Here is a 27932-nt window from a genome sequence, read left to right as displayed (position 1 = left end):
TAGCTGTAGAGAATTAAGTTTAAAAAAATTTTGAATGGCCATGCTGGCATAACAAAGTAAAAGCTTCTGACCTACATGCCACGCGGGCTGAAAAAAAACATTAACAGATGACAAACCTGAAAGTTCTTTGGGACTTGGCTGTATTTAATTCCCATATATGCCAGCTATCTCGTGTGTGTGGTGTAGCTAGATGTTTTTCTACCAGAAAAATTTCCTTTACCTCTAATCCCAAAATAATCTTAATTACTTGTCCAGACATTACCATTAAAAATAATCTACTAAGAACAGCAACACTCTGACAATCTTTGTTTCAAACAGGGATGGCAGAGGGCATTTACCTAAAAGGTACTTGCTTGTATTATCTGTCAAAAAGGGTGGCAGAAACTAGGAAAATACGATCTTAACATCATTTATGAGTGTACACTAGATGACACAGCCTGGCAAAACTTGATATTTCTAACAAGAGACCAAAGCTGATGACAGCAGAATAAGTTATCCTAAGTGACTGAAGTAAATCTCAACATATGAGCTCCCCAAGATAACATTCCCTACTGAAAAGTAACACCACACGTCCACCTGTGAAACAGGCACTACAGTTGCTAACTGGTATTACCTGTCCTGACTGACTACAGTCATCAACTATGTCCTGAGGAGATGAATGACCTGCACCAATCTAAGCAAGTGAGCCCATCAGCCCGCCCTAAATGGGCACCATGTAGTTAGTGCCCACGCTGAGATCATTTTACTTTTTCTGGACACACATACGCATCATGGTTATAAAGCATAAGCATTATAGGAACTTTTTATTTTTTAAAGGAATGGTTCCCTTAAATCAGACTATTTAAATCTGGGTTGATATGATATCAAGGTAAAATATTCTGGTATAGCAGAACATTATCTGTGTGAAACCCGCATTTTTCAACTTTCTGGTTGTTTTACATCATAGGATAATTTTGTGAATTAACCAGTGTCATGTTAAAGATAATTAGAGATAATGCAGTTTGGAGAAGTCTGAAGGGAAATAAAAGGTCTACTACCCTAGACTATAATCAATGAGTAAGAAATAATCCCTTCAAAATGTCACATACCACAAGAATAGAAGTAATATTGCTTGGCTAAAAAGTCAACTAAGAAGTAGGAAGTACCAAGCCCTAAGCAAAATATACTTACCAGTCACTTATATATATAATTCTTTCCAGAATTTACGTTTGTATCCACCCTAATAAGCTGTACCACAACCAAAAAACTTTTATTACAGTATAAAAAGACAGATTAATTTCTACGGGCATATAATACTCAGTAAGGACAGACTTACAAGACTGCCAATTCCTCTGCCTTGCTTCATCGTAAAATTGACGCAATACAAGAAAGTCAATAACATCTGGCATATCATGATATCTAAACACAAATAAAAGATCATCAGGTTATAATCTAGAGCAACACTGTCCAACAGAAATACAATGGGAGCCACATATGTAGTTTTTAATTTTTGACTACTTATTAAAAAAAATAAAAAGAAACCAGTGAAATTAATTTTAATATTGTATTTTATTTAACCCAATATATTCTAAATATTGTTTCACCACATAATACAAAATGAGATATTTTACATTCTTTTTCTTCACACCAAGTTTTCAAAATTCACTGTGCATACTTACATCCCACTCAGTTTTAACCAACCACATTCCAGGGCTCAACAGCTACATATGGCTACCATACTGGACAACACAGATTTACCTAGCAAATTATCCCAACATTTTCTCAAAAACAAAAGCAGGAGCAATTTCCCCTACGAGCCAGAATTACACACACATTTCAGCAGCATGGAAACATTTACAAAACATGCCACTGCCTAATTGCTGCTGTAGTGCCTCTATTTTTGCTCCTAGTATAGTATCAGAACTGCAACACTATTTTTACTCCATCTATCAGAACTTCAACCACGGCACTCTGCTACCCACCCTGCAGCTAAGTGGAAAGGCATGCTAGTCAGCAATAATTCCATCACAAATGGTAATACATACCTAATAGAGAAAGATTTGTCCATAAGTTTTCCAGTTGCAGGATCTATAAATGCTAGTTTGAGGCAACAGAGTGTGGGGGGCCCAACCTCGTATCGTATTCCAACTATTTTGACCAATTCTTGATCCTTTAAGAGATTTTTTTAAAAGAATGGTTAAAATAAAGTAATTCTTCAAGACTAATTCTCTACATAATGCAAAATTTAGTCAACTCACAATTTAGGCTTCCAAACCAGTGGACAGGTTTAATTTACCAGTAATTACAATCATCTTTGCTTCCCATCTTTTTGAAAATAGACATTTAATGCTGTTTCTAATGTAAGGAATAGAGTTACTTTAGAAAATACAGTAATCCCCTCATCCGTGGGTTCTTTTTCTGCCTTTTCAGTTACCTATAGTTAACCACGGTCCAAAAATACTAAACAGAAAATTCCAGAAATAAACATAAGTTTTAAATTGTGCACCGCTCTGAGTAGCACAGTGGAGTTTCACGCTGCCCTGCTCTGCCCCATTTGGGATGTGAATCAGCCCTTGGCCCAGCATCTCCACACGGTATCACTGCCTGGCTACTGGTCACTGGGTGGCATCTTGGTTATCAGATCCACGACTGTTTTGGTATCGCAGCGCTTGTGTGCAAGTGACCTTTACCTAATAACGTCCCCAAAGCCATTCACACAATTTTTATTACTGTATATGATTATAATTGTTCTATTTTATTTTTAGTTATTGCTCTTAATCGCTCACCATGCCTAATTTATAAACTAAAGTTTATCACATGTAGAATAGAAAAAAACATAGTATATATAGGGTTTGGCAGTACCCATGGGGGGGGCGGGGGGGGGGTGTCTTGCAACGTATTCCCCACAGATAAGGGGGGACTGCTATACACCTAAAATGTATAAGAAAGAATACACAAATCACGGTCTCAGCTCAGTATCTAAGGATAACCACTGTGAACAATCTGAATTTCCTTCTGGCTTTCTTCCGAGCACATTTTCATTTACATAATTTTGTATCATACAAATCAAAATGTATAAGCTTTTGGCGTATTAAATATTCTTCAAAAACTTGACATTAAACATCTGCCTAATATGTTTCAATAAATATTGGAGGATCTACTACTATGTGCCGTAACCTAGTCCAGCAGGAGGGCTAGGACAGTGAACATGAGCAAGCCCCGCCCCCACCATGACGAGGTACCCACCAATGGACGGGCCATAACTAGCCTTCCCCCTGACATGTCTCCTTCATACTAAGAATACAAGACATTGTTCATCCATTGATTCTCTGCACGAATATGTGGTTGTTGTAAGTACACAAGTGCTAAATTCGGCTGACTCTCGTTCTTCGCAGCAGTTATGTTCTACAGAGCCGCCTAGAGCACTGAAGGAGCACTGCCTTAGCGGACACCTAACCAGCGCTCCGGAGGAAATAGAGGGCTAGGTTCCTACAGGTCTCTGGTCATAAAACCGCAGTCCCCCAGTCAATGTATAACCATGAGTTACGTGGATGTCTGTTGAGAGAGACCTCATTGAATACATGTCACTGACTCATTAACATTGAACTCAAAGCTAACAGCGCTGTAACTCATGCCTAAATAAAACTTATCTAACACACATATACTCTCTGTAAGGTGCTTAGGAACACAAGATGGCACTTTACCACTATGCGGGGGGGGCAATTTTAAACAGCAAGCCACCAACAAAAAGCACAAAAATGTGAAAAATTTTTAACGTGGCATTGAATAGACTGCAACAATGACACTTATTTACAATGTGAGAGCTCACATAAGAAGGCATCACCTTGTTCAACCTCAGCTGGGAACATGCTGGTCAAGCAATATCAAATTTTTTGCCACTCTATGCATATCTGCAAATGACCAGAAAGCACCCTGAGTATTGACTTGGGGAACAACAGACAGCGAGTAGGCAAATTCGCAAATATGGAAACCGTGAATAATGAGGATCAACTTTACTTAGGTACACAGTAATAAGTGAAACAAACATAAATAAATCTGAATGTATCAAAAGCCAAATTCATAGAAGTACAGCCAGTAAGTTCACTGTGAGTGTTAAGAACAGCTTATCTTTGTTCAAGAATTTTTCCTCTTCTAACAGTTATTGCAAGTATCGAAAACATAAAAGTATATGGTTTGACTACATGTCTTTAAATTTTTATAATAGCATTTCACATGCCATTTTTCCTGAACACCTGGTGAAAATTTAACAATCATTCATTGAACAAATATTTTAGAAGCCTCAATTATATGGCAGACTCTACATAGTAGTCAAATGTGTGAAACATGCCATGATTTGATTCATTCAGTATAATGGGACATCTAGATTTTTTTGAATTTTTTGTTTCCATGTACAATGATATAGAATTGCTTTGATCATAAGTTTGCATGCATTTCTGGTTGTTTCTTAAATTACCCTAAGTAAAATCACAGATTTAAAAGGTCTAAAAATATTTTTCAGTTTCAATTCCAACTGCCAAGATACCCGCTACGAAACCTGGGCTGCTTCATGCACCCTTATCACCAATTTGAATAACTGTTAACAAACCAAAACTTTTGCTAACTTGCTAAAACTTTTGGCATTTTTTCCTTTAAATATATAAACAAATAAACAAATAAATAAATTTTACAAAATTGGCTAAGTACAGAGGAGCTAAAGTTTTTCTATTATGCATGATGTTGAGCCTTTCTTCCAATTGGTATTTCTTCTTTTGAAAACTTGCACTTCTTCTGAAAAATCTGTCCTGGGCATTCACATTTTAAGATTAATGATACATACTGCAAAGCTGCCCTCCTAGGAAACACTGTGGCACTTAGAATATTACATGCCTATCAGCAACATACAAAGACTGCCCACTGATAAATATAAGTCTTTCTGCTACATTTTAAGGCTTAGCAGGAAATAGCAGAAATGTTTTTAAGTAAGAAATTAATGTAAAGCTATGCCTCCATGTTCTTTCAATGGATTTATAAGTAATTTAATTATATATGTGCTAAATGTTCAATAACATCATCTTACCCTAAGATCCATTTTTCTCCATGGCTCCTTATTAGGGTTCAGTTCATAAATGTTGTTTCTTCTGACAGCCTCAATATAAGCTTCATGACCCTGTCGAAAATATATTACCTACAAAATGAAGCCATATATTTAAAAATAAAAACTTAAAGAGTAATATTAATTTTATGTTCCACATTCATGTTTCTAAGTTGGATTACTCTCACCTCATCACCCATTTGAGGAACAAAAGGAGACTTTCGAAGTGTGGTGTCAGTTATCCAAACCGGAGGATGAAATTCATATAAATGTTCCGCATCTGCAAGCTCCGTCGGAGTTACCCTCCGCAAATTCTGCCAAGTGGAAGAGAACAAAGTTTGGTAGAAGAGAAAGGAGCAGCATGCACTCTTTGGCTAAAAAACAGAAGAAACTGCCCCATTCAAAATAACTATTTATTGGCATGTTACCTAATAATTAGTTTTTAAACAGCATACATATCTGGTTCCTTAACATACACTGGACCTTATCACTTGTTTGCACCTAGCACTTTTCCTAACATCTTCTGAATTTCTAATAGATTCTTCGTTACTCCTTACATCGTAGGGAAGGGGGCTAATATCCAACCTAACCCTCTGCAACACACAGCCTGCTCGGCAGGAGACACCACTCTGAATTTCACCAGACTCATCACCACAGGGATTCTCCTCTTGATTTGAGGTTTTAAGACTGGTGACCTTAAAATATGACCACAAATTTTTGACACTCATCCTCTCCAAAGTCTCCTCTGCTTGAGTCCGGGCTCAACTTGCTTCCAACAAATAGAATAAAGCAGAAATGACAATGTGTGATTTCTAAGACTTGGTCATAAAAGGCATCAGGGCTTACCCCCTGCTTACACTTTTGGATCATTTGTTCTCGGGAAGTTGGGGGGAGAAAGTCAGCTACCATGTCATGAAGACACTCAAGCAGCCCTATGGAAAGACTCATGTGGGACGAACTGAGGCCACCAGCCAGCCACATGAGTAAGTTTCGAAGAAGATCATCTAGCCCCAATCAAGCCTCCAGACACTGCAGCCCCAGCCAACATGATCACTGCAATCTCATGAGCCAAAATCACCGAGCTCATCAGCTCCCCAATGCCTGACCCATCAAACCAGGTAAGTCTCAGGGTGGTATGTTTCATATCAACAGGTAACTACTACAAAGACGTAGCATCTTTAATAATGAAGGCTACCTGCAAAACTGGAGCACACGCACTATACATTGAATAAGGAATAGGGATATTAAAATTATGAGAAAAGTACGAAGACAGAACATATCAAATGAAAGTGGGAAACATGGCAATAATGGATAAAAGAAGAACAAAGTTTCTGAAAATGCCTTGAAGTCTTTTTTTGTTTTGGTGCTGATATTAACAGGAGATTAACGGTGGTATTCTGAGCAAAACAGAGCTTTCCCTTTAAGTTTCACATTCAGAAAGACTTAAGCACCAAGTCCAACTCAGAGCAGATTAGAAAGAGAAGTTTTAATAATAAAGTATCTTTTCCAAAAATAAGTTTGCATTTTACATCTGACTCCTGATGACATAACAATGTCAATAAAAAAATAAAGGCTCCAATTTCCCAAAGATTTCTAATTTCTAAATATGGTCAGAAACACCTCTACAAAACTGTAGATAGAGATTATTTTTAAAGATATATACCTTCCTTACCTCTTTCTTAGACTCATTTTCTTTCTTTCTCTTTCGTCTCCTTTTTGGAGGAGATAAATTCTCAGTCGACATTTCATCCTCTGAACTACTACAAAATCGGGTAACTCGGCGACGAGCTGATGTTCGTAAAGGAGGCTGCAGATTGATGCCTGCATCAGCTGTCCAGTCAGAATATCTCGATGAAGAGTCACTGGAAAAGGAAAACATTTTACTGTGTTGAACCAGAATCCAAGCCCTACTAGCAAATTAATCATATAAACTTAACACGTTGCGGCGGGGTTTAAATCCCTCATACCCCTCTGTTCCGGCAGGTTTTTAAAAGAAACTACTTTAAAATGCACTCTTCTCTTTAAAGCGTAAATGCTTCTATGTCATTTATTATTTTTCTATAAATAATAGATTCTACAAATAAATTATTCTATAAATTATTCTACAAATAATTCATTAAAATATGCAAAGTAAAAAGAGTCAACAGTAAAAACGAGAATTCTTGTTATCCGTCCTTAACGCAAGGCTCAGAAAAAACAAAGATTCTCGTGATCCGTACGCAACGTGTTAAGATGAGAGAGAAGTAGAGACGAAGATGAGGGAAAGATAGACCTCAGGAAGAGTCAACGTGAACAATCGGCCCTCTCTAGCAACAAATACTGAAATGATCAAAGATCCTGAGAAAGAGAGAAGCTGTCACTGATGCTGGAAATTAGGAAAAGATATACGGCTGAGGATTTTCTTTTATGTATAATATAGATGAGGCCTCATAGAAGACAACATCTAGAGCCAACAGTTCCCCTCTTAACAAATGAAGTGTAGTTATGAAAGCAGTAGTCATCATACAGAACCGTAAGTGGCACCTGCCCTAAGTTGGAGGAAACTCAGGAATAAACTAGAAAATTTTACTGGAATGACAAACCATCAGTGAATATACTGAGAAGCCCAAGCAAAGTGTAGCCATACAAAACAGAAAGCTGTGAGTGATCAGAGCTTCTTGCCAGGAGAGAGACTTCCCCGCTATGACAGAAGATCCAAAAGAGGGACTAGTCTTAGCCCACCCTGAAGCAAAAGCGGAGTCAAACAGGAAACTAGATACAGAACACTAACTAGTTCCTGGCCCACGACTAGCTTTAGCAAACACAGAAAACGATGATAAAGGTCTTTACTGAGGCCATCACTGGCCAACCACATATCTCTCAGGCTTAATAAAACACACACTCACAGAAACGCAAACATTTCCAAAAGCTATTTATCATAAAGAGAGCTGTTTAAAAACAATTTAAGAGCATCTTATCTGTATAATAAAATTCAAGAAAAGCTGAACTAGAAGACAATGAATACAGAAATAGAAGGAGAAGGTAGATGACAGGAACGTGGGGCTGGGGGTCAAACAGAATTGTTGTTTAATAGGAATACAGTTTCAGATTACAAGACTGAAAGAGTTCTAGAGATTGGCTGCATAGCACTGTGAATGTACTTAACACTACTGCACTGTACAGTTAAAAATGGTTAAGATGGGGGCGGCTGGATGGCTCAGTTGGTTAGAGCGCGAGCTCTCAACAATAAGGTTATCGGTTCAGTTCCCACATGGGATGGTGGGCTGCGCCCCCTGCAACTAAGATTGAAAACGGCAACTGGACTTGGAGCTGAGCTGCGCCCTCCACAACTAGATTGAAGGACAGCTACTTGGAGATGATGGGCCCTGGAGAAACGCACTGTTCCCCAATATTCCCCAATAACATTTAAATAAAAAAATAAAAATGGTTAAGATGGTAAATTTTATGTAAATTTTTACAATTAAAAAAGTTTTTTTTAAGAGTAGACATGTGTTCTAACAATCACTCCAGCTCTTAATCATAATGGAATAAAAGAAGACAAGAAAGGAAGCAGGAAGTAGAGTGTGGTGGTCTGGACCAGCACAGTACCAGTAGAAACAAAAATAAGATAATTTGAGTTCTACTTAGAAGGGAGAATTTTCTAGACTTGATGATGGATACATTGTGACAAGAGAATGATGTGCAGATTTATGGCTTGAGCATCTGTCAGAACAAAGTTGACATTTACCAAGATGAGAAACAGATGTTAACATCTTGGTCCCATGAACTCTGGATACCAAAACTAAACAAAACATAATACATGCAATAACTAGTGATGAATTTAACAATGGTTTTACCACAAATACTTCGGATACTGCTGTTTGTAAATGCAGCCCAAGACTAACTGATATTTTGAATACACATATTTTATACTGTTGGCTCAAATGTTTACATTAAATAAAAATATCCAAAGCATTTTCTATAGAAATAGCTATTAATCCTGTTTTCTTCTCCTTTTACATGTATTAAAAACGCAGTTAATTGCTCCATAGAATGCCATTCAAGTACAGTTCCATCCAAAACTACAACTACAATGATTAAAAGATTAAAACAATTAAAAATAAATACCTCGTACTTTCACTATCACTTTCACTTCTTCTATCACTTTTCCATTCTTCTTCTTCAGAAGAACAAGAACCTTCACTTTGATCACAGGAAGTCTCCTAATTTGCAAAAGGGGAAAAAATAAAATAAAAATCTTGATCTCTGAGGATAAATAATACAAGTCAACAGTTATCGTAATCATCTCAGAAGTATGATAATAAATACAATTAAGTAAACTTTCCAAAGAAAGGAAATGCTTTTACTACATCCTTTTCCTTGTCAAGGCATAAGGCCACAGGGGCGGAGGGGATGTTAGAGCAGTGAGCTTTTTTGTGTAATACTGTTATGGTAGATACAGCACATTATGCATTTGTCAAAACCCACAGAACTGAACAGAGTGATCCCTAATGTAAACTGAAATTTAGTTCATGACAATGTATAAAAATCGATTCATCAGCTGTAATAAATATACCGCACGAATGCAAGATATTACAAATAGGAAGACTATGTGGGAGAGAGGTAGTATAGAGAACTCACTGTACTTACTGTGCAATTTTTCTGTAAAGCTAAAACTATTCTAAAACATAAAGTTTTGTTTTGTTTTTTAACATACAGAAGAGATGGGAACAAACAACTATCTGATCCCACAACCCTAATAGCTATAGTCCACTTTAAGTTCTGGTCCTGGATACAAGGCAGACACTTTTAAATTGAGACATGACCTTTACCTCTAACAAGTCACTTAAGTTAGGTGCACTGGTAATTGATAATGGAAATGCCACTGAGAACCAAAAACTCCAAAGACCAAGTTGCAATATCTACCTTTATTACATTTGAATAGGCAAAATGCAAAGTCAAGATATTCTGAAAAACTGTTTCTCAAAAATGTGGGTCCAATGCTACTCCAGGAGTAGATTCCTAAGCCTATGACACTAGACCTACCGAAAGGGAATCTGCTTTTATACTCAAAATGGACTTAAAATCACAGTAATAACAGAAACTATCTGAAAACCAGGCACCCTGTGAAATGTTTTATATGTTATTATCTCAATTCTCGAAACACCTTTGGAAACAGAGGCAGTGTTAACATAAAGCTAATGAAACAAGTTTCAGAGGCTTTCAATTTAACTTGCCTCCCAAGGCCCTGTGCCTACCTTTCAGAAAAAGAGCTCTGCCCTTCTATAGAAGGTCCCTGAAATTATACGAGCTTCGAACCCCACAAGACTTGGACCCACCCTGCCAATGAGTTTTGTGTTGTCTCCCAACTCCCTATATGCCACTACCTCTTTATATGGAAGGAACCCAAGGCTAAGAAATGGAAAGTAATATGCTTGGGGGCACAGGAGAATAAGTTTAGAAACTGGAAGAAGAAATCAAGCTAACTCTAAAGCCCATACATTTTCTACTATCAGAGCTTTCCAAACCCAAACAGAATGGAACCAACGTATACACATATACACACACCCATCTCCCCGCCTCTGCAACAATATAGGAGAATGAATTCATACCACTGTAAGAGGTAAAACAAACTGTCACAACACAAAAATATAATTTACTTTAAAAAGTCAAGAGGATTTAACATTCTACATTATGTATGAATTAGTTTAAAAGTTCCCCGTTAATTTAAAACACACCCAATTAATTTAAAATAGGTACAAAGAATCATAACATTAATACCATTGATGATTTAAAAAGAAAAAAAAATCTATCATCATTCCTGATTTTTCAAAAAGAACACTTAAGAAAATAAGCATTAATTGATATTTCCCTAATAAAAATAAAACATATACTGTACAGACCTAAAATAAAGCATCTTAATGTGAAAAGGTAGACACATTTCCACCAACAACAGGATTATGGCCCAATTTCTCCACTACTATTCAACACTGTACTACAAATATTAAGGCAATTAGACAAGAAAAATCAATCAGAGGTATAAAAATTAGGAAAGAAGTAGTAAAAGTATCTGTATAAAAGAGAGTATATATGGAAAACCTCAGAAAAATCAATGATAAAATTAACTCAAAAATTCAGTAATGTATCAGGATATGTAAAAAAATTTAACCTACTGAAATCAATAGCCTTCATACACACAAATAATAACTACTTAAGAGAATATAATAGCAGTGAAAAACCCCACTAAATTAGAACTGGGAGAAAACATTCTCAATATATGTGTATATCAAAGATAAAGGACTAACATATCTAACATATAAAATTTTTTTAAGCGTGGAAAAAAAACCAAAAACACTACAGAAACCAAAAGACACAGACAATGTGCATAAATGAAAAAGAGATTCTAAATATATGAAGATATTCAACTTCGCACACAAGAGAAATTCAAAATAAAACTACAATATGAAATAAAACAAAGACAAAAGAACAAATACTGTGTGATTCCACTTATATAAGGTATCTAGAATAGGCAAATTCATAGAGAGAGAAAGTAGGAGAGAGATTACCCGGGGCTGAGGAGAGAGAAAAACAGGGAGTTATTGTTTAATGAGTAGTTTCTATTTGAGAAGATGAAAAAGTATTAGAAATGTACAGTGGTGATGGTTATAGTTAATGCCACTGCACTATACACTTAAAAATCGTTAAAATGGTAAATTGTGTGCTACATGTTATTTTATCACATAAATTGCCAAAACATAAAAAATAAAATTACACTAAGATACCATTTCCCACCAATTGGCAAATTAGAAAGTATAACATTCTGTTGGCTAAAGGGTAGGGAACCAGGCACTCCCATACACCACAGGTAGCAATGCAAGTTGGAATTCTTCTTTACAAGTATTTTTATCAGTATCTCATAAAACTCATATACATTTATCTGTTGACTCAGCAATCTCATTTCAAGGAATATATCCCCAAATTACGTCTCCAACAATACAAAACTACATACATATACAAAAGCTTAGTCACTGTAGTATTTATTATTTGTTAATGAAAACATCCTAAATGGCCACAATCAGGAAAACTAGTTAAGTAAACTGTTGTGACCACACAATTATGATGTAACTCAAAAAAAAAAAAAAAAAACCCTGGAAGATATTTATGAACTGATATAACGTGATTTCAAGAATATTTTAAGTGAAAAGAGTCCAAGTGCAAAAACACATCTGCAGTATGCTATATTTTTTGTACAAAAGGAGAAATAAAATATACATTGATTGAAGAATGTGTGGGGGGAAAAAACATAAAAAGGATAAGCAAAAAACTAGTGAAATGGGCTACCTAGAGGATGGGTGAGACTGTTTATCATAATTACCCAAAATCATTAAGAAAGGGTTTAAACAGCTCAATACACTGTAAATAAGAAGAAATTAATGTAAAAAGTCTCATTACATAAATCAAAATCATTTAAGTGAACAGCTTGGATGATAACAGGAGCTAACAATATTGGATATTTAGCACTGTTTTAAGCACTTTCCATGATCAACTGAATTAATTCTCACAACATCTGAGGGACACACTACTACTAATTACGTTTACAGATATGGCAGAAGCACAGAAAGGTTAAGTAAGTTGTCAAAGCTGAAAAATTTGGATTTAAACTCAGGCACTATACTTGACCACTATCTTAATGCTTTATAAAACATTAAAAGGAATTGTTCATCGATATGGAACATTTCATCCTCAAGACATTACTGAATTAGAAAACATTAACATTCTGATATTAATTTTTAAATACTCTACCAAAAATAATGGTTTCCCAAGAAAAATCACAATGAAAACCAGTAACTTACATGATTACTGAAAGTAAAGGGACTAGACAAAAGACAGATATGACAGCAAAAGCACAAGCAACAAAGGAAAAATGATAAACTAGACTTCATCAAATGTAAAACTTTTGTGCTTCAAAGGAAATCAAAAAAGTGAAAGACAACACATTAAACAGGAGAAAATATTTGCAAGTCATATTATCTGATACAGAACTTATATGCAGAATATAAAAAGAACTCTTATAGCAATTTTTAAAAACCCAAATTGAAAAATGGACAACAGATTTGCATAGTAATATTTCCAAAAATATACAAAGGGAAAATAAGCACATGAAAACACGTTCAACATCATTAGTCATTATGGAAATGCAAATCAAAACCACAGTTCATGACCACTAAGATAGCTAAACTCAAAAGGACAGACAATAACAAGTGTTGGCAAGGATATGGAGAAACTGACTGGAACCTCATCTAACACTGAGAGGAATATACAGCCGCTTTGGAAAACAGGCTGGCAAATCCTCAACAGTTAAAACATTGGGTTGCCACATGACCCAACAAACTGACTCCTAGCTACTTACCCAAATGAATGGAAAACTTATATCCAAACAAAAATCCGTATATGAATGTTAATAAGCAGCATTATTCATACTAGCCAAAAGGTAGAAATAATACAAATGTCCATCCGCTGATGAGTGGATAAACAAAATGCGGTATACCATATAGTGGGCAATGAAAAAGAATGAATTGATACACGCTATACGTGAATCAGGCTTGAAAACATTAAGCTAAGTGGAAAAAAGTCACAAAATCATACTGTATGATTCCATTCATGTGAAATGTCCAGAATAGACAAATCCAGAGACAGACAGTGGATTAGTGATTGCCAGGGGCTGGATGGGATGGGAATGAGAAGTAACTAAAAATGGGTATAAGGTTTCTTTAGAGGTGATGAAAGTATTTTGAAACAGTGGTAACAACGGCCCAATTCTGTTAATACACTAAAACTACTGAAGTAAACTTGTACAGTGAGTGCCTCTACAAAGCTTGTTCAAAATTTGTTAGAATTCAAAAGGGTGGACTTTCATCTTCACCTCTATAGAATACTATGTTTTTGCATAATTTCAGGGTAGATTCAAAGTAAAACAAACTATTAAGATTATTTTATGTATTTTAAAGTTATAAAACTCACATGTCTTATAGAGCTTGAAGATTCATTTCCAGAAGATAACTCAATCCATCCAAGATTTCTTCTACCATAAACTGGATATTTGCGCCTACATGTCCTCTGCCTAGACTGTGACATCAAAACCACTGAGTCAGACTGCAACATAAAGAAACATGCAGATGAAAATCAACACCTAAATAAGCACAATCTTCAACAAAATGGGCATTCTATCAAATTCCCAAAAAGATTTAAGGCAATAAATAATAATAGTTGAAAAAGAATGTATTCTTTAATAAATGATATTTTTGCCATATGCTGTTAAATCAACCTTGGTATTTTAACTTTTAAGATACTTAAAAGACATGGCTTAATTAGGCACATATTAGATCAGAATTTTCCAAACAAAATCATGTTAATTGGTATGCCATGAATAATAACAATAACCCAAAAAGTATGTCATTTAAAAAATACGTATCTTAGAAGTGAAAATAGTATGATGCAGTAACCAATCCTAAGAAATGTATCACTATATGTGCACACACAGGTATAGAGAAATCTTTGAAATAATCCTCAAATACTAACCTTAGTTATTTCCAGGTTTTATATTTTTAGATGATGTGTTGTCAGTACTTTTCAATTCTGCTTGAATTTTTAAAATATTATTTTTATCAAAATAATTAAATCATCTTTAAAAATCAGCCAAATAAAATAGCTAGATTGATTTTTTTTAAGGGAAGGGCATACCATATTCCTCAAACACCAAAGTCATATGTGGAATGACTCAGTGACAGCACATATTCCTTGAATTAATATACAAATAAACTTGCACATTAGTGCCTTCTGTTTGATAATCAATGGTGTGTATTATCATTTCAACATATCACTGGCTGATTTTAGAATGAATTATGCTTTTCTTTTGTCCGTACTGATACTTGTTAAAACAAAAACTCAATGAGTTTAATAACTGATAATGTATAAACACAGGTGGATCAAAACTACCACTGAGAGGAACAAGAAAATCTATTCAAAATATGTTTTTTTTAAAAATCAGCTTGACGGCATTATATCTCTAACAAGGTTATGAAGAATTACAGGAGCAAGACAAGAAAAGGACAAACAATAAAGAGGAAATCACTCTGGGAGAGGAAGCTGAAAGGTTTAGCAGATAAGCAAAAAATTGACAGACTGAACTCTTGAGTGAGGCTAACAAAACTTGCAATTCAGAACTTCCTTTGTGTAGGAAAATACCCCAGGCTTTGGCTGTCAGCCCAAAGGGCTACAGCCTAGACTGACAGGTAAACTACAGATGAACAGTAACCCCAAGGCACTAAAGCCCATCTTTGTTTGGATTAAGGCAATATAGACTTCTCAGTGGCCCAACAGCTTACAAGAAGCACATTTAAATCTTCTCTGGGGAAGAAAAACCATCCAAGGCTTCAAATCATCTCTAATATTTAACATTCAATCAAAAACACAGGTAACAAGGAAAACGTGATTGTAAAACAAGAGGAAAAAAATCAACAGGAAATGGCCACAAATCCCAGTGATGGGAGGAAGATACTGAAATAATAAAATTAGCAGACATGGATTTAAGTAACTATGGCTGATAATCTTCAATGAATTAAAATAGTAAGAACTTCAGCAGAAAACTGAAAACTCTTAAAAAAAAAAAAACAAATGAAAATTTTAAACTAAAAAATATGGTAACTAAAACTAAAAAACACAACAGGTTTAGCAGCAGATTAAACCAGCTAAAAGAGAAGTAACAAATTAGACTATAGGTCAGAAAAGAATTCTGAACAGCAGAAAACAGCACAAAAAACAAAAGGGAATGAATGTAACTGGAGTCTCAGGAGAAGAGAAAAGTAAAAAAGATGGAAACATACACTATGAAAACACTAGACAAAAGAAAGCTGGCACAGCTATATTAATACAAAAGAATTTCAAGAAGCAGGCATTACTAGAGATAAGGAGTGAAAATTTAAATGATAAAAGGTTCAATTCAGTAGGAAAAAGGGAATCTGTACATGCCAAATACATAGCTTCAAACCACATAAAGCAAAACAAGTAGAAACAGAAATCTGCAAATATAAGATTTTAACACTTATTTCACCAAAGGTCGGAGTGCAATCATTTTGAAACCACATGTGGCATTAATTACTAAAGTTGAATAGTATACACATACTTTATGATCTAACAATTTTACTCCAAGGCATACACACCAAAGAAACACACATGGATACCAAGAGATATGTACAAAATATTGAAAGCAGTATCATTGCTAATAGTCAAAGTATGAAAACGACTCAAATACACTGCAAGAATCAGGGAATACAATACATCAATGAAAACAAATGAACTTCAACTACTCACAACATAGACAAATTTCACAAAGTCAAATGAGAAAAGCCAGATACAAAAAATTACTTACTGTATGATTCCACTGAAATCAGCGTTTCTCACCCTTATTACCCCTACTCCACAGAAAAACACCTTAGACTTTTTCCTAATTTGCCCCCCTAATGAAATTTTAATACCACAGATGTACTATATCAGTGTTTATGTACTATATGAATATCTGTGCTTTGTACGTAAAAAGATTAAGTATAAAGCTTAGCCTTTTTATTCAATACAGGGTTAAGAATAAAATTTTTGAGATAAAAGTTAAATTGAAAATTTTAAAGCCCTTCATATTTAACTTTGTAACCATTTCTTGAATAATTTTTAATGTAATTCAAGTACATAGACTGCAATATACGAAATTACATATCTAAATTAGGTTATGAATATATAACAGTAATGTGATCAAACTTTAAAAACTTATCTTTCTAGCAAAAGTAAAACAATTAGAAAAAAATGTATTAATTTCTTTAAAATTATTTTTGTAAATTTAACTTTGAAATTTTTCATGAAAAAATATCCTAACTAGACCCACAGATATTCATTCAGTTAGACAACATTTTTTCTTTTCAGTACTTGACAAAATAATGAGTTGAGTCACTTTTAAATTAAATAGTAAGATAAAGACTATTTTTAATGAATTCTCAAAGCCCAAGTTATATCCAAAAGCACTGAGCATCAGGCTTAAACAAGTTAGCTGATGGCAGCTAGCCATGCACAGGCCGTCTCTTACAGTCATTTCAAGACAGAGTAATTAGTTCCCATAAAATCCTGCAAACACACAACCATTTTCCACTAGTCTTGTAGCACTGATCTTACACATATTTTGTGTATTCTCCGTGGCCTCAATGTTAATGCTATTCCTTTGACATTCAAGAAAATCCAAAAAGAGAAATTAAATACTAAGGAATAAAATTTTCTTGAGTTTGGCGAGTTATTATACAAACCATTGTAACATCTGAGACTTTTTATAAAAGCATGATTTGGATAAACTTCAGAAACAGATAAAGCTAACCAACAGTTTTAGAAGTAAGACAGTTGGTTGTGTGTGGGAGAAAGGAAAGAGTAGTGATTGGGAATGGACACAAAATACTTTTGATGTGCTGGTAATGTTCCAGTTCTTGACCTGAGTGGTCATTAGACAATAATGTTCTAGAATCCGGTAGCACTGTTAGGCATTAGGCTGATGCCTGAAGTTTTCAAAGTACTACTCTTTCCTAACAGCTGTACAAACTTATGTATACTATGTTAAATCCCAAACAAAAGGCATTAAGGTGTATTAGTCCACTTCAGGAGACAATTACTAACATCCTCACTGATCAAAAGAAAACTAAATTTCAGTTTGATTTCTAATCTGCTTATTCCCAACAAAACAGAATTCAGGTTACCTTTTGTGAGAGCTGGAGAGTCTTCCTTTTTCTTCCAATTATATAAAGATCTCTTTCCTCTTCACCTTTCTCTATCCTGAAGTCTTCCAACTTCCTACAAATTTAAGTATCCAGTTATATTAGCTACTGACGTGATAGATAAGTATATTAACAGGAAAAGTTAGCCATTATGATTCTAGGAATAAGCTTATATACTTTTTAAATTAACACAGAAAATTCCTGAAGTTATAATAAACCTTCAATCAAGCTGTACTTTGTTAGAAATCTAATATAAACATAATCTCAGCAGCAGCTAGGAAGTCCTATTTTTTGTATTTTACACTGAAATGGTAATTCGTTTGTATTTTTATCGGCCCTACTGGGACCAATTCAAACCAGATCTCTCAAATTAGCTACTCCTAATGTCCCTATAATTTTCCAAGATTGCAATTCCTCTCTATAGGGAAAATAAGAGCAGAACCCTCTTCCAAACTATTCTAACTGCATGTTTTACAATTTGTAGAAAACCAGAATGCCAATGTTACCAGTTCTTCTAATCACCTCTATTTCACTTCCGTGATAAAAAAGAGAAACTATAATGTTACTGTGACCAATTTCAAAGCAAAGGACCTCCCACCATGACAAAGGTACTGATCATTATTTTCCTTCTCCCTGGTTCAACTGACTGAATGTCCTCCTTTTCTTCCAATTTGAACATTATTGAAAACACATGGCTGTACGTTTTTTGTTCAGTTTAAAACCCCACTGGAGAAGTTTCAAAACTGACATTTTGGCCACTAAAATGAGCATCAGCATAAATGCTATAAGGGCAAAAACTGATTTCTAAGGAAATGACTGTTTCCCCAAGATTCACCTACAGCCCACACTCCAATTAGTGGGACGTTACCCACCTGAGAATTCTAAATCACACTCAACCCTTCATAAGCTGTCAATTTCACCACTTTTATGTGTATTTAAGGAACTATATGAGGCTCTTCACTTGGCAGCCAAATGTAATTCCTACCCTATTTCTGCATGCTTCCCTTTGTTTTGACAATGAAACACTATACACAATTCATTTTCAATCAATGATAAAGCAAAGGAACAGTCTAGGCCTTCAAAAGTATCATCTTCCACTGTGTGTGATTCTATGCCTGATGAATCGCTAATATCACTCAGCTAAGAAAAGTGGTATTATAAAAGATCACAGAGTGTATATGCAATTTATTCTTTTAGAATGAATAAAATCTCTACTATTATTGGATTAAGACAAACCATATGCCTGAACTCTAACCCCAACAGAATTCCTCTACTGGGAAGCAACATTGTGTGCTCACTTTTCTGCACAGTGGGGTCCTTTATCTTCTCACACTTTTATATCCTACCTAGATTTCTCACAATGGATACATATGACTTTTATAGTCAGAATACAAATTTTTAGTTTCTCTTGCTCCTTATCAAATGACACTAACGGACAGTTATGTAAACTGTGTCATTGCTCCCCACTGTAAGGATTGCTGTCGAAGGCACTGGGCACTATTACATCACTCAGCATCTCCTTCATAAAGTATGTATCATGTATACTTCAGAACACAGCTCCAGAAAGAGCAATGCTCTTCTTTGGGAAAGTTATTTTGTGGCAAGATAGCTAGCTGACTCAAAATCCATTCTCGTCTTCTTTAGAAACAGAATCTGTTTTCACCCAGGCTCTTCGTTGCCCTAAATACAAACTATCACCTAGCCTCCTCTGTAGCTTAGTATGGCCGGCCGTATGATGACCTTCTGGTCAATGAGCTATAAGCAGTAATGTCATGTGGGATCATTAAGTCTGCTTAAATGAAGGTCCCTCAACTAGAAATGCCCTTTTTGCCTCTGCCTCTCCCCATTCTCTGGCCTAAATCTCAGCCTCCATCGCAGATGTAGGTATGTGATGACCAGCTATCGTGGACACTGATATTGATATTGGACTTAAGATTGAAATCCAGTCTAAGATGGAGATCAGAAACAGAGGAACCTGAGACCCTAGTTAACTTGGAAACCATGATTCCAGCCTTAAACTATTTCCAGTTTTCCTTTACTATGTAAAGAGAACAAATGCCTGAAGGAACTATTCTTCAGGTCTTCACTCCTGATGCTGGTTTTTTTCCCTTGGTTTTGACAACAAAAAGTATCCCAAAGTGACACCTTTGGTTCTGATGATCATACAACTCGGACACAATCTGAAAACTTAGTCTTAGCCGCCTACATCCATGATGATGCTTTCCTGTATTTTTTATCCTGTCCCAATCCCAGATTTTGCTTTTCACTATTTTACTGGCACTTTAAATACTCTCAAATTTACTGTACAATTTATGAGTATTAGTCAATATTATTCCACCAATCCCTGAAACTCCTCTGACTAAACACATAAAGGAAGTACTTTCACAAAATGATCTTCCAGGTATTAGTTATTATGAGACACAACCATGACAGAACACTGAAAGAGTTTAGATGTTAATGAAAAACAGTATTTTCTGCCTCCTTTCAATAACTTGAAAACCAATATATTACAACTCAGTAAGTAGCAAGGTAACAAGACCCTACTGCCTAGATTATAATTATACCATTTCTCACTAAGAGAAAACAGGACTGCTTAAGAGAAAAGACAGATTCCAGGTCCAGGTCAAGAAACGCAGCAGAGAGTCCTGTTACACTCTGCCATTCCTAACAGCAAGGACACCATGGAAGGCCACCCCGGTCATTTCAAAAGACTCAGGCAGCGCCAACTGGAGCAAACTTCCGGCCAGAGACAGGACAATGTAAGCATCAATAAGGAATGTTAGAAATAAGCTAAATCACAGCAGCGTGATTTATACAATAGAAAATACAAACATACAAATTGGGTCATTGATGAAAGATGACAGGGAATAAATCTTGATTTTGAAGGCAAATAGAGCAAAATAATCAAGCATCTACCCCGTCTTTTATACACAAACTTTACAGCTGGATAATTAAATATCAGGTTTGGGTAAATTTCTTTTTTAGAAGTATCTAAGATAATAAAGACTTCACAGAACTGAAATATCACTATTTTATAATCACTAATGAATTAATGAAATCTAAGCAGTGAGCATCAATGCCTGCTCACATCACCAAAATAGATTTTATGTGCCTTCTGACAAAATTACGAAACAATGACATAAGCCTTACGAAAGAACTAAAAACATTTATGACATGTTAAACAACTGGAAATTTAAACACTGGATATGTGGTTCTATTGAAGAGTTGGTTTTTTTTAAGGTATGATAATGGCATCATACTTGTATTTTAAAACAATTCCTTGTCTTTTATAAATACATACTGACATACTTATTGACAAAGTGATATTATGTCTCGGATTTCTTTCAAAATAATACTGAAGGGAGAAAAGTAGGTGTTTGTATATAAATGAAACGAGCTTATTATAAAAAAATTTACCACAGTAAAAAGCTAGAGAAAAATTTTGTCATTTTCTTACCATAATTAAAATAGATTCCAACCCATTACTAAAATATATTTATATGATTATTTGTACCACTAATGGATTAAGATCTGTAAATAACCATATAGATATATTTTTGTAGATAAAAACAATATTAATAGATATCCTAAAACAAACCTAAATATGCCTAGTGGTACCTCTGGTACAACCACTCTTCTTTTCCAAGCCTGCAGGTCACGTTCCGTAGCAATCTGACTACGGGGAGCATTCTGATGCATCTGACGAACACCTTCAACTTGTCCACTACGACGCAGCCCAATATTTGGAGGAGACTGGATGTCTAAGCTTAGTCTTCTAAAACCTAGGGAAAAATTATCAAGGTTCAATCTAATATGCATTTAACACGTAATAGGCACATACATTCCTTCTGAGATACAAACCCAAAATCAAGATCTACTGAAAACACTTTGGAAAAAGGATCTTAAATGTGACTGAGCTCAAATATAGACTTCAGAACAAACTATTAACCTCAATTTCCATTTTTATTAGACTTCCCGAAACTTTTAAATTGTACATTTTCTATGATAACATTGTATTTGCATTCCTAAAAACTTTGCCCTCTTCGAAACTGCACACTAAAAACACATCTTTTTGGAAAAATTAGCTCAAACTGCGGTGGCTTTATAATAAGAGCTGTAACAACACTAATTGTGACCTCAAGAGATAATCCGAGCCACTCAGGCAGGCAGCTGCCAGAGTGGGTATTAAAAATTGACAAAAATGTAAAGCGGGGAAAGGAAATGCTGGCAGTACTTGACTTTGAGCTGGGATCGTGGCAGCAGGGCAATGCCAACAACGGTGAGCCCTGAGCCTGTGCAGAGCTGATCACATGGGCACAGGAGAGGCAGCAGCTGGAAGTGACAGATGAGGGCCATCAGCCTGGGGGAGGGGATTGGGTGGAGTCCCAAGCAAAGCACTTGTTTTCTTGAAACACGGTGAAAGGGCTCCTGCTACTAATTCAACGGGGGGGGGGGGGGGGGGGGGGGCTCTATCCTCTCCTGCGGGAGGCTATATAATTCTACTCGAGCTATGCCAGCCCTTCTTGCCCAGTGTAAAATCCACAAATGCGTAAACACAACTTCTGCATTCTCCTATGCACGGCATTCTGTTGACCAATCAAATGAACCAATTTGCACAACACACTACACTTCACCTACTAAAAATAGCATTAAACATTTATATTAAAATGTATTGATGTTTAAGAAACATTTTGAAAACTGAAAACTAAAAATAAATTCTAAATTTAACCGCCCTAGTCATAGTATTCAGTCTCCAAAATCTGAAGAAAACACAGGCATAGGTTTTTATCACAATATTACTTGTAAGAGCAAGTATGAGAAATAATTTAAATGGCTACAAAAAAAGATTAATTGTAAAGACTGGTCATTCCACAGTGGAGTACTATGAAGCTATCAAATGGTAGAGAAGAGTTCTGCAAATGGATATGGAGTGATTTTTAGAACACACTGCGAAGGGGAAAATACAAAAGTGCAAGAGACTGCTCGTGTCTGTGTCTCTTGCTCTGACATACTAAGAATGTGGCACCAACTGCGCAGTACGCCAGCCTCAAATGCCTAACTTGAATCCAATTGTGAGATAGTCAGATAATTTAAACTGAGGGACATTGTGTGGAACAGGCATGCACTCTTTAAAAGTAGTGCCATGAGGAAGCTGTTCTAGATTTTTTTTAAAAAAACCATAATAATTAAGTGCACCAAGCAGGTTTGATCAAATCCTAAAATTAAAAAAAGCCATGAAGGGGCCAGGCCGGTAACTCAGGCAGTGAGAGCTCCGTGCTCCTAACTCCAAAGGCTGCCAGTTCGATTCCTACATGGGCCAGTGGGCTCTCAACCACAAGGTTGCCAGTTCAATTCCTCGAGTCCTGCAAGGGATGGTGGGCTCTACCCCTGCAACTGAGATTGAACACGGCACCTTGAGCTGAGCTGCTGCTGAGCTCCCGGATGGCTCAGTTGGTTGAGCGTGTCCTCTCAACCACAAGGTTGCTGGTTCGACTCCCGCAAGGGATGGTGGGCTGCGCCCCCTGCAACTAGAAACGGCACCTGGACCTGGAGCTGAGCTGCGCCCTCCACAACTAAGATTGTTGAAAGGACAACAACTTGACTTGGAAAAAAGGCCTGGAAGTACACACTGTTCCCCAATAAAGTCTTGTTCTCCTTCCCCAATTAAAAAAAAAAAAAAAAAATCCTTTAAAAAGAAAAGCCATGAAGGACAATGTTGGGACAACTGGGGAAATGTGAATAAAGACTGTACACTGGATAGCACGGTAATCAACATAAAATTTGCTGACTGTGGTTGCAGTATTATGATTATATAAAATAATGTTCTTGTTCTTGGCAGATACAAGAAGCCACGTTCAAGGATAAAGTGTCACAATATCTCTGACTTACAATAAGACAGTTTAGAACACACACTATCAGAGAGACAAACAGACACAGAAACCAGGCATGTACACAAAATGGGATAAAGTAAACGCAGCAAAACGATGAATCTAGGTGAAAGGTATATGGGTACACATTTTATTACTCCTGAAACTTTACTACAGGATTTTTTTTCCCCAAAATAAAACATTGGAAGGAATAAAGCTGTATGCTATAAATTTAAGCGAAAAAGCCTCAATTCCTCATGTTAGTTTTTATTATAGTCCTAGTCCACAGACAGCATGACTTCCCTCCAAATTTTTTAAATTCATCTGTATTCGGCTTTACAAGGTCTAAAGCTCAGCCAGACTAAGGGAAAGAAACCAAGCAAAATAAAAGAAACTTGACTCTACAAGTAAAACATTTTTTATAACCATTTAATAAATATTTGTCTAAGATTCTATACAGCTCAGACAAGGTATCATTGTAACATGACTATTATCTTTGTATTCTAGTAACTTGAAAACTCTCCCTCCAGCGACTTCTAGTAAAGCTCTGTAAAATATAACAAATACTCTTGTAAATGAATCTTGGGACTTGCAAATCGCCTTGGGCTAGAAACAGAGGACACTAGGGACAACGAGCTGAAACTATGGCAGCCTGACGAAGTCGCGCAAATCAGTTACCCAAGGGCTTGGGTTTCAATGCCACGTGGAAAAGGGAGGTAAGGCCTCGGGCCTCTGTGAGGTGCACAGCTGTAAATGAGAAACGCATCCCCACACCCCAATCACATCACCCCCCCAAAACCCAGAATCCCTGCAATGTAATACCCTAAACAAAATGCTAAGCCACCTACCTACTGGCCTCAGGAGGTAACTAGAAAACGTGTCTATCTCTGCCTGAATGCGGGGGGGGGGGGGGGGGGAATCTCCCAGGGGGATTCATAAACATGGGCCTGTATTTCACCCGAGTTAGGGATTCACATTTATATTACTTATGTGGTCCAAAACCCACAAAGATGGTAAATTAAAGTACGAATTGGTCTTGGCAGGACCTGCCTACCCCAATGCCACCTTCCACCAAGATTATCCTGTGTTCAGCCACTTATCTGTCTTCAGGGTAGCCTGATTTTTACACCATTTTGTACTTTTCAGTGAAGGCAATCTGTCAGATATTTAATTCAGTGTTTTACAAAATTTCTTAAATACATGATCTTAACAAAATATCGTACTCAAAAAAGACCCTAGGTTGGTGACAACCTCGGTGCCTTACAGAATCTTTGTAAAACCATTCTGGAAGGAAAAGCCCTCAACTTTGGCTGTACATCATTCCCACTGACAATTTCCTGCCAAGGATGAGGTCATAATCCACAATAACTCATAACGACATATAACAACAGAGATACATAACAATATAGGATTAGGCTACCCAAAGAACTTCAGATAGTAAGAAACGTGATATACGCTGTACAATAAAAAACTTAGAAGGAAAAAAGAAACAAGAAATGTGGCCAAAAAACATAGACATTCAATTTCACTAGTGATTTTTTTAAAGATCATATTAATACAGCATTACCATCTGACACCAATTTGAATGGCAAAAACAAAGAAATCCTCCAAATACTGGAGAAGTGACTCAACAGCAACCCTCTATATATTGCTGGTGGGGGTATAAATTGTACAACCACTGGGGACAATGGTTTGGCATAATGTATCTTACCCACTCCTAGATTAATATTCAAGAGAAATTCTTTCAAAAGTATACAAGACTGTTAATATCATTTCTGTTCGTGATTAACAAAATCTCAAAACTATCCAAAAGCCCACAGAAAGAATGAATAAAATCAGATATATTCATACAATGGAGAAATACACAACAGTCAAAATGACTGATTCAACAATGGAGCAATCTTAAAAATATATTATGTGAATAAGTTAAATCTCAAATGAATATGTACAACCTAATAAGCTTTTTATAAAGTTTAAAAACAAACGCTTTTTAATAATATATATAAGAATGTATTTTTTAATGTATTTTAAAAAGGCAAAACACCAACGAGATTTGGAATGACTGGTATGTTGGGAGAGGGAAACTGAGGAGGACCACGTAAACGGATGTAAGTTATTCTCATGATTTAAAACAAATAAAAACCAATGTGGGAACCAATGATAAGAGCATGTCATAAACAAAGGACTGATAGACCCAATCCAAAACAATTAAACACGAAAAAGACGTAAAACTTAAAGCATAAGGCAGTAAATTTAAAGTCAGATTTTAAAGAGAATCACTAGAACTTCTAGACATAATAGTCACTGCAAAGTAAAATCTAAAGACGAGTTACGTGGTAGATTAGATGAAAAAGAGATCAAGTGTGGCAGAAGCGACCGAACGAAGAAACTATCCAAAGGACAGCACTGAGTGATAGAGAGACAGGAAATAAAGTAAACTTGGCAAATATAGTTTAAAATTTCCTTCTACAAACAAAAGCTAGGTATATATTAATTTGTTTAAAGTAGATTTCTGGGAAATGAATTATTTTGCCATCACAAAATCAAAATTAAGAGTTTACATAAGAGAAAAAGCAAATTCTCCAACAGGTAAGTAGAAACATTTGGCAAAAAAGAAGGCGGCAATGAAATTCATGGCCTAGTGCCCAGGGCAGGTGTGATATGACAGGGATTGCCTCTGCAGCACTGTTGGCACTGTTGGGATTTTAGAGCATTTGACACGCTTCTCTAATCTCCCACAGGCATTCATTTTCCCCAGAATGAGATTTCATTTGCATAACAATTGCCGGCTCATTTCCACTACTAATGTAATTACTATCATATTAGAATACCAAATACTTTGCTCTGAAAATTCACTTCAATCCCTCTGAGTCACAGTAAGAAACATTAGTGCTCTACCCAATTCAGTTTTTAAAACCTTATAAATGCTTAAGCAAGGGAAACCTAGAGCTGTAGTTTTCCTTCAGAAAACACTGTCCTTTTTTTCTCATTTTAATACAATTTTGTAAACACTTTTTATTTTAGAGCAAAAAAGTTTTCAAAATAGCCTTTCGTAGTATTTGGAAATTAAATATTCATGTTAGCACATCAACTGTACACCTAATAAAGCAACCTAGTAAATCAACTGTACACCTCCAGACTATTTAAACTGTAAATTGCTTGAAGTTTTTCATATAGCAGGTACCTAACAATGACTTCAATTTACTCTTCAATTTCAATCCAATCATATTAAGGCAAAATGTATCTCATCCATTCATTACCTCTTCGTGGCGTTTCTTCCCCATGTGGAAGTCCACTTGGAATGGTATCCTGGCCTGCTCCCAGTCTCTGATCTTGCTGCTGCTGCAACTGCCTTATCATTCCATCAAGAACACTGGACTCTGGGCTGCGCTCACCATTATCATTAGTTTGTAGGCTTATAATTTGTTCAATTACCTCTCCATCACCTGCAAATTCAATGAATGAACATAAAACATCTATATGAACAGCAAAAAAACTTTCAGTAGACTACAATTAAAATTACATTAGCAATTGTCAGAAATCCCGTTTTTGAAAACTAATCAATGAAAGATATGCTATATACTCATAACTAAGTGTAATTAAGTCAGAGAAAAGACTCAAAACCCATAATACCTTTCCTTTAGAGTATTAAGTGCAACACAAACCTCCGAGGAGCCTCTGAAATCCCTGCCGGTGAGCACACGGAGGAAATACATTTCGGTGAAAGCCTTCTTTTGCTATTTCACACTAACACCCATAATTATACAAGATACATTTCATTAAAATAGTAATGCCCTAGGTCTCTCACTAGAACAGAGCAACAATGTATGATTTCTGATGTAGAGAAAAGCAGTGGCATTTCTTCTCCCGTCTCAAAAAGCAGAAAAGAGGAAGTAATGCCTACTGGCCTTGAACAGGCCACAACTCTAGCTCTCGCCCTGCCCCAAGCGTCCTGAGTGCAGCGCAGCTGAGGGGGCAACTAGCTCCACAGGCCTCTCCCACAAAGCTTCAGGTACTCTCTCTTAGATATGCTCCTAGTGGGCCAGTACCCATAACTCTTATTTCAAGTACCAAATCAGCTTTTTTTAAGTGTCTTTGCTTCTTTATTTTTCAAAGAATACATCTTCAGAGATATTTACTAGGTTTAGAGTTAGTGTTAACGGACAAAAAGTGTTAGATGATTTGTGGGGTCTGGAAATTTATCTAAACATT

The 27932-nt window shown here is 36.0% G+C and overlaps 1 protein-coding gene across 6 annotated transcripts in view; it reads right to left on the bottom strand.

The window, feature by feature from the left end:
* The window catches only part of BRWD1 (bromodomain and WD repeat domain containing 1), a 102153-nt gene that overhangs the window by 37618 nt on the left and 36603 nt on the right, over nt 1-27932 (bottom strand). For 2 of the 6 annotated variants that reach the window (XM_074325217.2, XM_088794582.1), the window contains exons 18-27: nt 26981-27166; nt 21452-21635; nt 17836-17929; nt 14072-14203; nt 9179-9273; nt 6735-6933; nt 5260-5385; nt 5057-5164; nt 2025-2149; nt 1316-1398 (exon numbers count right to left, since the gene is read on the bottom strand). In XM_074325217.2, coding sequence (XP_074181318.2) covers nt 1316-1398; nt 2025-2149; nt 5057-5164; nt 5260-5385; nt 6735-6933; nt 9179-9273; nt 14072-14203; nt 17836-17929; nt 21452-21635; nt 26981-27166 — 1332 coding nt within the window. The remainder of the gene's footprint in view (nt 1-1315; nt 1399-2024; nt 2150-5056; nt 5165-5259; nt 5386-6734; nt 6934-9178; nt 9274-14071; nt 14204-17835; nt 17930-21451; nt 21636-26980; nt 27167-27932) is intronic. The other 4 variants (XM_074325220.2, XM_088794583.1, XM_074325227.2 and 1 more) reach the window with 3 other exon arrangements.

The sequence above is a fragment of the Rhinolophus sinicus genome, chromosome 17 (genome assembly GCF_057876585.1).
Source record: "Rhinolophus sinicus isolate RSI-liver-muscle chromosome 17, RSI-T2T, whole genome shotgun sequence".
NCBI classification, from domain to species: Eukaryota; Metazoa; Chordata; class Mammalia; order Chiroptera; family Rhinolophidae; genus Rhinolophus; species Rhinolophus sinicus.
The sequence above is the reverse complement of the archived record's forward strand: the minus strand, read 5'-3'. Positions and strand labels throughout refer to the sequence as shown.